The 13,127-nt window shown below is 34.1% G+C and overlaps 1 protein-coding gene across 7 annotated transcripts in view; it reads right to left on the minus strand.

Moving 5' to 3' along the window:
* DNAH8 (dynein axonemal heavy chain 8) overlaps nucleotides 1–13,127 on the minus strand; it is a 138,602-nt gene that overhangs the window by 43,981 nt on the left and 81,494 nt on the right. For all 7 annotated transcript variants that reach the window (XM_013171043.3, XM_013171041.3, XM_013171038.3 and 4 more), the window contains 9 exons: nucleotides 12,637–12,779; nucleotides 10,047–10,181; nucleotides 7,784–7,906; nucleotides 5,905–6,118; nucleotides 5,275–5,384; nucleotides 4,556–4,719; nucleotides 2,362–2,551; nucleotides 1,765–1,887; nucleotides 15–145 (listed from right to left, as the gene is read on the minus strand). In XM_013171043.3, the coding sequence (XP_013026497.3) occupies nucleotides 15–145; nucleotides 1,765–1,887; nucleotides 2,362–2,551; nucleotides 4,556–4,719; nucleotides 5,275–5,384; nucleotides 5,905–6,118; nucleotides 7,784–7,906; nucleotides 10,047–10,181; nucleotides 12,637–12,779 (1,333 nt within the window). The remainder of the gene's footprint in view (nucleotides 1–14; nucleotides 146–1,764; nucleotides 1,888–2,361; nucleotides 2,552–4,555; nucleotides 4,720–5,274; nucleotides 5,385–5,904; nucleotides 6,119–7,783; nucleotides 7,907–10,046; nucleotides 10,182–12,636; nucleotides 12,780–13,127) is intronic.

Raw genomic sequence — 13,127 nt, forward strand, 5'->3', positions numbered from 1 at the left:
CTCACATTTCTTACCTGGTTAAAGTGATCTGAAATATTTTATAGCCAGCAATATAAGAGGCCAACCTTGAAAGACTTTGTTTTCCAGAACCACCAACTCCAACAAGTAAAGCATTTCCATATGCCATCCGAATTATCCGGGATATCTGTATTGGAAAAAATAGAATAATAGTACACTGAAAAAAATAAAAACATTCATTAGCAAAATTAAAATTCTGTTATACAACAACTGCATTTAATCGAATTAAACATAAGGAGCATTAAAAGGACACTGAGTTTTGAAGAAACCTTCTTAGAAGAACATTCTTACATTCTTTAGGAATTTTGTGTAACTGAAATGAAAGAGTTCTCTTGTAAGACTATAGAATGATTATGATTAGAGGTATCGATAGGATTTCAATAAAGGAAGACATTTTGAGCTCTAATCTACATCTACATCCTGACTATGTTCAAAACTATAAATTTTAAAAAAAATAATTTAGAAGAATGAAATATACTACATTAATTTTAAGAGTTTGAAATACTTGGATTTTTCAGTTGAAGAAACACTAAATTATAGTTTAACTGTGATCTTTTGTTTTATTTACTTTTAATATTTCCTTTGAGGAAGTTTCATTAATAAGTCTCTCAGATACAAAAGCTGGATTACAAACTTATTATCTAATTGCTTTTTTATTTTTTCCTCCTCAGAACTCCTCTATATACATGACATCTTTCTCAGTTTCATTATCTATTAGCGCACTACTACTCTTGGATGCTACAGTGTCCTTCATTCCTCATATAAATTATGTACAAAAAGAAAAGATGGGCACCTATATCAAGCCTTTGAATTATATTCATTTTCTTCCCTCAAATAAATTAATTTTGGTTTTATATGCAGTTCCTTCTGAGCCTACCTAGACAATTTCTTATTTAGACTTCTATTTTATTATTGTTATGAGGGTGGCAAAATTCATCATCACTGCAGTCACAACAGGGCTTCACCTACTACCACTTGAACTGAATTTTTTTTTTCCCAGTCAGATGCAAAGAAAAGGTAGTAATTTAATTCACTTTAGGTTAACTAGTGAATAATAAAACATCTCTCTTTTTCTTTTTTGGTTTTCATACAGCTTCTATGTGTCTTTCAGTAAACAGACTACCAAATTTAAGAAATTTCTGAGGTAACTAACACATCTTAAAGCAGAGGCACACTGCTTCAAACAAAATCTACACTTAGCCTTTTTTTCCCCTCCAAATTCAATTTTGACTTGGTATGAATTCTTCCCTTATATCTTCCTTTCTGAAAAGAGATTCATTTGATTGTGAACTGAGAATACCCTACAACATTCCACTACACTCCTTATTTATCTCTCTTCTCATCTCTCATCCAGTCAGATTCTACCTCACACTGCTTTGTTCACTTGTCAGGTACAGATACCTTTGAAGTGTCCTCTGAATTCCTAAAGATTAAAAAAATATTGTATATACAAAACAAAAATGTACCTCTTTGTGACCTCACCTTTCCTACTGAGGGTAATCTGTACACTTCTGAACACCCAGAAGTTTAAAAATATATATATAAAATAAGGCATTTATTACAAAATATGCAAAGAGGCAAAATGACTGTGGCTCTTTTCTAGTTCCTTAAAATGGCTAGGGAAAGATGGCAAACAAATTTGGGGATAAGAGCTGCTTTTCAGAATATGCACCCCAAGCACAGCTTGTCCAACTCAGGAGCACTATGGTAATAGTTAAATTAATACAAAAGTAACAAAACCCAAACCTTAATAAGATGTGTCATTGCATCCTTGAAAAACACCAAATCAAGAAATGATCCTCTAATACATTCATTGTATTGTCTCTGATACATTTGCAGTTTTTCACAAAGAAATTCAAAGCTTGGAACCTGAAAGATTACAAATTATTAAATTAAAAAAAAAAAAAAAAGATCAGCAACAATGCTAGCACAGCCCTTCAGAACTTAAAATGCTGCTGGCATCTTTATGCATAAACTTGAGTTCTTGTTTGGGGCACACATAATGAAATTATCTTGTTCATTCACTTCAGTGATTGTACCTGTGTGTAAGCAGAATTTCTTTTGCTAATGCTGTAAAAAAAGGGGAAAGGGAAAGGGGAAAGGAGGAATGAATAAAGTACATTTGTATAGCATCATTAACATTAACATATTTTAATATATATTTTTTAATGTCATGGAAATGACTTATTGCATACTAACCCAAAAATATGTATATACAGATTCACAAAAAATGTGGCAGGTATTCAACAAAGCTTCCATCTGATGTAAGTTCAGCAATATAATGTACTTAATAATTAAAGGAATACGTCAGTGCTGAGTATTTTAGGTGCAAAATGAAAATACCTCCTCATAAATTTTTGGAGCTTCAAATACAAAATCTTCTGGTTCGTCACCAGTTGGTTCGGGTATGTCCCGCAGAAAATCTACAAAATATCGCTCTGTTTGGAGAACAGCTACACCTGTATCCACATATTCTTCAATTACCTTAGTAACAGTTTTATCAAACCATGCTGCATCCTCAGGAGTAATAAATCTAAAAATCATAGATTAGCATAATTTTAAAAAGTTTTAAAATATTAGTTGAATAAGGAGGAAAACATAATTAAATACTTTAAAAAATAACAAATTTTGTAGCATTTCATTGAAAAAATACATATTAGGCAATACATATTAGACAACAGTTACAAAAAATGATTAATCAATATTAACAGAAATTAAATATTTTCAATGTTCTGCAAGTATCATAGCCAGTCACTAGAACAGAGAAAAACAAACAAAACAAAACAAAACACTAATTCTCCAGCTTTCCTCTAGAAGTAGTTAACGACAAACCACTTAATGTCTCAGATGAAAAAGGATGAAAAAAGCTGAATGATTTCCCAAATAACCAGGGCCAAGCTTCCCTTCTATTCTTTTGACCAGCACTGGAATAGCATAATTTATGTTATTACGGTGCTGCCTCTGAAATTGCAATGAGATCAGCAATGGTGAAAATCACCAGAAAACTCTGGCCTTTATTTTTAATATTCTTGGAAAATGATGGATTAGATTTCCTTTTAGATTTGCTGCATTCATTTTATAAACCCATCATACATATCTAAGGAGAGAGGAAAAAGTGAGTAGGGCTTTCAAATTAGAAATTTCTAATTTCAAATTAGAATTCCTCCAGGATATTAGAGCTCATAAAAAGCAATTTTACTTCCTTGGTCTTCACTCCCATTTGTTAATGCAACTTCCCATGAAAAAGCAGAAGGCACCTGCCAGCTGATTCAGAGCTTTCATGGAAGAAGATGAGGGATTATAGAAGATACTGGCAGAGATTGTAACTAAAACTGTTTGACAGTGGCCTATGTTTTGCTTGGAACTCTTTCTAACACTTACCCATAGTGAAGGACTGTTTTTTCAACCACCAGTTTCAGGTATGTGTAATATATCTCAAAGTTTTATGTATCTTATTTGTTTTGTTTCTGTTTCAATTGAGTGCATGCTAAGGTCCATATGCTAAAGTACATTTATGAGGATTTCACCTTGTCCTTTTATAAGAAGCTTTGTTTTCAAAAGATAATTCTTTGTATCTTTGCTTTTTCCTTTATGTTTGCAGGTTACTGGAATAATAGTGACTAAGCCTGACTGTGCTTAAATACAATGCAATTATGAATCTTAACAGCTACCATGCCAAATTGTTTGCACCAGAACTTATTTATATACTTGGCATCTTAAAATAAATCCCATTTTAGACTTCTACAACACTGAAAAATATCCACTCATGACAATTCCTAAGCACTTGATATTTCAAGGCCGTTAGGTTTAATTAAAAGCAAAAACAGCACAATATGCCTTTTTGTCTATGGCAAAACATTTTTCATTGTTTTCACTTTAAAAAGAAAATGCAGTGTAATGAAATATATATATTTTTAAGTCAACATTTAGCTTTATTGTTTTAATTTAAAAACATTAATTTTATAGTAAATATGAAGGTCCTTCCTCAGATAAGAAATAATTGTATTAGTTAAAATCCACAGTAGTTGTGGATATATGTTGACTTTTACTGACAGCTACATCACTTCATCTGGAATTTCGCAAGAAATTGAAACACTGTAGACAAAAACATTACTGAATTTTTAAAACATAGAGCTGACAAATGTGCTGATTTTATCAATCATTTAATGCAGATTTTGATGAGATGAGCCACTTTTTTAATCACATGAATGTGATAATTTTTCTGTAAGGAGATCAGAGCAATTTTATACTGCAGTCTATGGGCCACTGTATAAATTTAGGACACTGTAAAATCCTCTCTTTCACAGAGGAACTGACTGTAGCCAAAGACAAGTTTGCCAAAAATAAAAATAAAAATAAAAAATAAAAATAGTGGTTTTGAACAGAGTTTCAGTTAAACAGTAGTTGATACCACAATGCAGACATGCAGAATAAGACAACATGTTTCATATTGGCCTAATAATATTTGCCATGTTAACAAATCTAATGTGTATGAGCATAAAATGAATGGTTAAACTTAGTCGATATAAAATGATACCTGTCAGCAATTACTCTAGTACATTCATGTTTAAAAAGTGTTAGAAGGACAGTGCTTCTCATGCATTCTTCTGACTTTATAGTTAACATTCCTTGCCAGATTCTAGAAAGGTCTCGAAGGTTGAATATATAGTGGAATTTAGATGGTGTAGGCAGCATCTTTGTCTAAAGAAAAATATTGTTAATATTCAAGATCAGTAGCATTTAGAAAGAAATGAGAATTAAAACTTGTACATTTATAAATAAACATTTACTTATTAAAATGAGAAAAAATAACACTAATTTTCACACTTAATAGTTTGGGCAAACTCTTTCTAAGAAGTCATCAAAAATACCTGATCTGTTTGGAGGCATGATCTAGCACTAAATGTAAAAGCCCAACTCTTAGAACATGTAATTATTATCATATGTTACTCTGGGCTTTATAAATTAAAAGTGATCAATTATAAAGAATTTAACACCCTGTTCCTAAGTTGTAGTGATTAAAGCTTCGGGTAACATGAATAAAACTATAGGAATGAATGAACTGATACAGCCATTCATCTATCTTACATACTAAAATCTAGTATTTTCCAGATTCTTTCTCCAACAATTTTTTAGCTCATCTTTCTCCTGTTTTCTTCTTGCTACAGATATGTTCTTAAGGAATATTTGCCTAAATTACACTAGCAGGCACTCTTTTCAGACTGATAATGATAAAACTTTCCCTATAATTTATACCTTTGTCCACTGCCACAATATTCTACCCGTCGGGATCAATTTTTTCACCATATCACATACTTCAGGACTGAAATTTCTACATGAATGAAAGTATCCACAACCAATAACACCTTAAAAGATAAAGTGGAATAAACAATTAATCTCAAGGTGCAGGATATAATAAGGTAAATTGTGAGCAATATTCCAAAAATATAGTTAAAACTAGTTTGCTTTTAAATTACAGATCAAATAGTTGTCTCTCTCATCCATGGCTTTTCTAAACAGGTGGCATGGACATCTGTTGGTGACTGCTAAGATTTAACAATATACTGTAGTGACAAAGCTAAAAGAATGTCAGCAACAGATGGTTCTTCAGGCAATGCAGATGTACTACATATTAACATTATTAGTTATAATCTTCCAGGAAATCACCATTACTTTCTGATTTTAGACAAGCAAAATCATTAATAAGAAAGATAAGCATTTAGAGGGGTTCATTTCTGTTCCATGGCGCTATTTTGTTGTAATACATCTTCAATTGTTTCACTGGAAGCACTTTACATTTGCATGATGAGAGAGAGAGAACATAGTATTATAAGTTTTATATCTTTTTTTTTTTTAAATCCATGCTAAAACAAGAAAAAGAAGTACCAAAAATTTTGTCTATGGATGCATTGGATGGCAATGTACAATTGAATATACAAAACTGTCTTTTTAAACGCTGGGGAATATCATTACGGCCTCCTCCTGGATGTATCATTGCTGCTATTAATTGCACATCTACAATTGTAGTGAAGTCTCCAGGCTTATCCAAGCTGTACATTCCTTTCATTTCCATCATTTGACGAACAATTTCATTTGTTACCTGTAAGTTTATGTAGCACACACATTAGGAAGGCAAACCAAAACATACTCTGTGATAATTTAGTTTATTCTTGTAACCTTACCATTAATCCCTAGAGAATTTTAATCTAAACTCAGATTAAATTATGTTCCTTAGTCATATGGAAGATCTTGGTTTATGTGATTCTAAAACCAGAAATATTCTTTCAGAGCAGGACTACCACATAATATGTAACAAAATGTGCACGTATGTGTTCCATATTTTGCTATTAGGTATTCAGCTTCAGAGTTTCAAATCGTGTACTTTAGTTCTCCCTTGGGAATCCTTTGAAGCAAAACATCTCATTCTTTTCTGAGACAGGAATCTGCTTATTCTGAAAAGACTATTCACTCTGTATTTTACTCTACAGCACCTGTATGGATCTGGAGGCACCAGAGAGTTGCCACTATAGCAACTGCTCCAACAATAATTAGCAAGCCTTATGTGCTCCAGCAAAGCCATGAAGCGCAACAGGGCACTGATCACAAACCATCATCCCATAAAAAATATTGGAGAAATGTCTTGGGGCCATGATGAAAGATGGAGATCCTTCCATAATGGAGATTCTTCCTATTACCGAGTAAAGCCTGGGCCTGTGAGGATTTTGCCTCAAACACAGCCACTTGCCCACATTATAGACTATGGTCAAGCAGCTCAGTACTGTGAATTATTTAATGCTAATTTAAATAATAATAATAATAATAAAAAAAGGTCTTAAGTGCAAGCAAATAATGCAAACCAAAGAATTGATATAGGCTAGCATTTAGGTAAAAGACCAAATTGCAGTTCAGAGGGACTAAAAACACACACTTGGCTTCAATTTTTACAAAAACAGCTTTCTAAAGTGAAGAAAATGAACTATTCAGACTACACAAATTTACTTAGATCCATACTGCCACTTAAATATTTGTTCAAGCCCACTCTCATAAAGAGACCTACTCCCCATACTATAAACAAACCAACTTAATGCTGTAATTACTCTTAACCCAAGCTCAGAGTCTCACAGAAGCCAGACAGCCAGAAGATTCAAACCTGTGCATAGACACTGGGTCTCCCATTTATTAATTTACTCTGAGCAAATTGAAGAAAGTAACGGTAAGCATACCGGCCCTTTACATTAAAATAGCTATTCCAGAAGACCTAGCATCTTGGTCTAGAAAGACTTCAGACCTACTATGGGAAGGAACTATTGAATACTTTTGCCTTATTTGGGATCTGTGTAGGCATATGAATGCTACAAACCCAAACTGTAGACAATGGCTCATCAAAAGCCAAAAATATTTAATCCAGTTTGCAAGCCAATTTGTTACCTTTGAAGTTGAACACAGCCTTTATTACTTTTTACAAGGTATCACACTTCTGTTTGGCAGGAAGTTTGCTTACTGGTGCTCTCAAATTAGTGTCAAACTTTAACTTAATAATACGGTATTTTAGTACTGTGATGCTTTTATTTAGTCTTAGAAAAATATAAGAAAGTGGAAATAATGTAAGAATCTGCTTCTTTTTTTCCTTCCATAAATACACCATAATTAGAAAGCATTACCAATAATTAATAGAAAATTAAAATGTTGAGTATTTTGAGTCCACAGACTCCTATATATATGAAAAAATAGCAACAGCAATAAATTGTACTAGTTAACAATGTACCTGATCTCCCCATTCATTGATAATTGGCATATTGATATCATCAATGAAGACAGTCATTTTTCTGCCTCCAGGAGGTCCATAAGTACTTCCAACACGTTTGTCCACATAACTCTCTATTATCCTCTAAAAATTAAAGAAAGTCCTTGTTTTTTATCTAAAGCAACAATATTTAAAATGTATTGTTAAAAAACAAAAAAAGTGCCACCTTACTTAACCAATGATTTCCTCTTCTTTCCTCTTTCAGCTTTCATTTTGAAGGAAATCTATCTATTTACAGTATGACAGCAGACCATACAAAGGCAACTTAGATTCCTTTTACAATAATTTCCCAGATGTCTTGTAGACTAAGTAATGCAGTATTTTAACATTTTGGTGGCAAAAATCTTTTACAATTAGTTTTGAACTGAATAAGAAGCAAGATGCGATAGACAAATAAGATGCTGATATTTAATTAGAATACATTTTCAAAGCTCTCAGCTCAAAAGTTTTTCTAAAGGTACTTGGACTTTTAGAAACAATGCCAGAAAAATACCTTAAAAGATGGTAGAAAATGTTTTCCTTAGACAAATAATTGTTTTGGTTTTATAAGCATAACTGTTGTTCTATATGAGGAATATGGCATATACTGTGATAAAGATAGAAGTATTAATAACATTTTTGGAAATATCGCAAACAGAAAACAGATACAAGTTTTATCCAATGGCTTTCACCATGGAAAATATTTAACTCAATGTTCTATGATAAATGCATATAGAACATTCTTAGCATTAATACGTCATTTTGGAGACATTTAATTAAAGTGAAACTGCTAAGAAACAGAAAATGATTATATTAGAAAATAAAAATTTTGTTTCACAGCTATCACATCTAAAATCAACCTGTCTTTCAAATACCCTCAGAATGACAACTCAAACTTCAAAAACTATCTTGAATGCAGCTCTTTCAACCGTTTGGAAGTATTTCAACTGTTTTTTTGTTTGTTTTGTTTTGTTTTTTGTTTTTTCCCCCAGCTACATTTCTCTCTTGGAAATCAGTAGAGTGAACTATGTACTGAACTAGCTAGCTGAAAACAAAAAGCATATCTTCAGAGGTATCACAGGACTGTAGCAGAGACGAGGCACAATAAGTTCCTTTCATAGTGTCTCTGTACCAGACAGGAGGAAGTCTGGATTTTGTTTTTCAGGACAGTAATGTTCTAGGGACCCATAATATACTAAGTGAAGGACACTGAGACAAAGATACTGACTGTTCAATTAATCTTGCATGCATGAAAGGATGCCTGCCTTATTCTGCTTCACAGTTTAATATATACACCATGGCCAGACATCTTACACATAACAGAAAAGCCCAGCAGGTGTTCTATGAGTTTGGAATTTAAAAAAAAAAAAAAAAAAGGAAAAAAAAGAGAGGGAGAGTGTGATTGAAGTTATGATTTCTCACCATTTTTTTAATACCATTTTGAATTAGCTTCTTAAAAACAAATACTGGATTTGGGGATGGAATTTGTAAAACCTGCTTCATGAGCAGACTTTTCAATTAAGAAATCTTCCCCGATGATTACTCTCCTACCAGAGCATTCTCACCATGAATTCATTGCTTTCAAGAGGTAATGAAGCCAACTAAACTTACAGGATCACATCCTAGCAAAACAGTATTGAATCACAGTGCTGTGGTATAAATCATCCTTTCTACCACTTGAAAAGCTATCTGTAGTATTTGTGTCTATTTATACGGATTTTTTGCCGTTCTTTTGGGAAAGGGAAATCTTATAAAGTTGCAGTGCTAGAGGACCCTTAAAGATTAGATCGTTGTACTAGTCACTCCTGAACTGAGCAGAAATAAGATGATCTAGTATTTGAAATCTGTTTTTTTTTTTTATTATTATTAAACTATATATATATGATTATAAACTACTGAATCAGGAAAAAAATGATGAATTATAAACAAAAAAAAATCATTAGTCTAAAGAGAAATGAAAAATTTTCAGCAAAAAAATAAATGAAGAATATTAAAAAATGGATTCTTAGAATTACATAAAGAAAAAGCACTCAGTAATCATGCATCTATATGAGTTAACATATTTTATTCTGCTCTGAAAAAAAATATTTTTATAGAATTTTCTGAAGTTTTTAAGGGACTTAGAGGAAAAAAAGTTCCTTTAAACTTTATTTCTACATCACTTATTTTATCATCAGAATTAAGTACATTTAAATATTTAGCAAGGACATAATAAACAAGATTTGTTTAAAAGTTATATTTTTACCTGAAACATAAATGGTTCTGTGGCAGATGAAAAGTTTAGACATTTTGACAAATGTTCTTCTGGATCATACTTCTTCAAGTATGCCTTGATCATGACTGTCTTTGCAGTCCCCTGTTCTCCTATGAGCAAAACTGCCTGCAATAGACATTTAAATAGTGCAAGTAGTATCAAAACTATTAACTAAGTATGCATAACAGAATTATTTTAGAGAAAGGGATACTTTCTGTGCCTAATTTTAAAGGATATATTATTCTGATAGTTTTTCTGGGTCTCCATATGCAGTTACACAGTATGTATTTTCATCCCATTTCAACTCTCCAACACAAATTAGTTATTGAGTCAAAATAGGAAGGATTAAAGTGAGAATGTACTAGAGGGTTTACTTGTGTTTTTTTGTTTTTTTTTTTTTTTGTTTTTTTTTTTCCTTTTTTTTTTCTCCGTTGCTTGACGCCTTCTACTTTCTAACACACGCACTACAGCAGTCTGCAGCAATCTCTTGCAGTGTATGACCCTGGGAAGACTTTTTTATGATGGAAAGTAGTCTCGAACGTCTAATTTGAATGTAATCTTTGGTGACGTGCTTGTGATGGAAGGACAATTCTTTCTTCCTGGTATTGTCCTGAAACCAATTACACAATTGCTAAAAGAGATATTTTAAAACAGATATTCTAGAGGTCAGATCAGAGCCAGCTCCAGTCGGCTCCAAAAGGGACCTGCTGCTGGCCAGTTCTGAGCCAGTAAGTGATGTTGGTTGTACCTCTGGGAGAGCAAATTTAAGAAAGGGGAAAAAAAACTGCTTCACAACAGCAGCTGGAAGAGAGGAGTGAGAAACAACCCTGAAAACAGAAAGGTCAGTGGAGAAAGTGGGCAGGAGGTGCTCCAGGTGCTGGAGCAGCAGTTCCCCTGCGGCCTGTGGAGAGGCCCCTGGTGGAGCAGGCTGTCCCCCTGCAGCCCAGGGGTCCCACACGGAGCAGATCTCCACGCTGCAGCCCGTGGAGGAGCCCCCGGTGGAGCAGGTGGATGTGGCCTGGAGGAGGCTGCGGCCCATGGAGAGCCCCCGCAGGAGCAGGCCCCGGGCTGGAACTGCAGCCCGTGGAGAGGAGCCCACGCAAGAGCAGGGAGTCTGGGGGGAGCTGCCACCTGTGGGGGACCCATGCTGGTGCAATTTGCTCCTGACGGATGGACCCCGTGGTATGGAGCCATGTGGGAGCAGTTCTTGAAGAGCTGCTGCCTGTGGGCAGCCCCCACAGGCTCAGTTCGGGAAGGACGGCATCCCGTGGGAGGGACCCCACGTGCAGCAGGGTCAGACTGACCGTGAAGGAGTAGTGGAGATGAAGAGCCAGGGACTGACCGCAGCCCCCATTCCCCGTTCCCCTGTGCTGCTCAGGGGGAGGAGGTGGACGAGGATGGGTGGGGGGAAGGTGTTTTTAGTTTGATTTTAGTTCTTACTGCCCTGTCTTCTAGTGAAAGGCAATGAACTATATTAATCTTCCTATGCTGAGTCTGTTTTGCCAATGACAATAATAGGCGAGTGATCTCCCTGTCCTTATCTCAACCCTTGAGCCCTTTTCATCGTATTTTCTCCCTCTTTTCCTTTGAGGAGAGGGAGTGAGAGAGCAGTTATGGTGGAGCTCAGCTGCCTTGTAGGGTAAAACCACCACAAATATCTTCTGAGGCATTGACCTTCAGAGATTTACCATGTTTCTAAATATCAAGATTTTGTGTGTTTTTATAGTCTGATACATCAAAGGGACAGCCAAATTATGGCCTCTGGAACAGTTTCATCAAACCCAAGTAAAAAGTTTTGTGTCCAAATCCCAGAATTTCACAGAAAAGCCAAATTCCAGCACTGGCTCATACACTTGATGTATTTCTAATATTGGTTCCAGATATTGAGATGAGAGTATACTGACTTGTACCTCACAGATTGGCATGTTTCCATGGCAGGTTGCTAGGGCTGTTAATAGCATTGTGCTAATGCAAATGTTTTTGGTGGTGGTGATGGTTGGTTTGTTTTTTCCAGATTTTCCACTGGGCAAATAGGCCTATATATGTTTAAATAACTATTGTTTGATGTGGTCTGTGGCCCATGATTGGACCTAATTGGTAAAATCTGTATAAGAAGTCTCCTTTTCTGTAGTCATGGCTACTGGTATTAACTACAGTTTTCTGACTGAGAGGAAAAAAATACAGTAAAGGTTAGTAATTTCATGTTTATCATAAGCTGACTTGTGAAGTCTATTTTCCTTATTTCTCTATTCAAGAAAGCATAAACTGGAAAGAGGAATATGGTGTAACAACTAGGGAAAAGGTTTTATGTCTTCCTCCAAGAAAAATGATGCATTGTTGGAATTAAACTTTTATGAGAAAAAAATGCCTTATTAAGTGGATATTTAACATTTTTTTTTTTTTTTTCCTCAGAACAGAAATAAGTATAGAGAATTCACGTCAAGGAAACAAAAATAGAGTAATAATGATGCAGCTGGCAAGCAATACTAGAGACAGAGAATATGAACAATGATTGCAACTCCAATTACTTTATAAGTAAGTTTCTATTTATATACACTTAAATAAGTAATCCTGCACTTACTTTGTGTTGCTTTGCAATTGTGTTTATCAAAAACTGTGTTCTGACATTGTCAACATTTGGAACCAGAATAGATGCGTAGTCTGGGACACTATCTGTTGGATAAACATATTCCTGAACATTTTTACCCCAGTGTTCCCAGTCACCTGAAATGACAAAAAAAATAAATAAAAATAAATAAATTCCTAGAGTCAACATTTTGTTAGTACAAAAAAAAAAAAGAATCCAACTAAATATATATGTACTACTAAAATTTATAGATAGCTTCCTAAATAAAAAGGCCAAAATAATGTTTACTTGGAAACATGTTCTTACTTTATTGATGAAAAGGTATAGAATGTGAAAATATGGATTGTGTGTGATTACACTAAATCAACATTGCTTGCAAAATAATCTAGATTTGGATAAATGAGAAATAGATGCATTAATGTGAGAAAATACTACGAAAGAACAATAAATTCTTTGTAAATTTTGTTGTGTGTGTAATTTAAACT

This window comes from Anser cygnoides, chromosome 3 (assembly GCF_040182565.1).
Source record: "Anser cygnoides isolate HZ-2024a breed goose chromosome 3, Taihu_goose_T2T_genome, whole genome shotgun sequence".
In the NCBI taxonomy this organism is placed as follows: domain Eukaryota; kingdom Metazoa; phylum Chordata; class Aves; order Anseriformes; family Anatidae; genus Anser; species Anser cygnoides.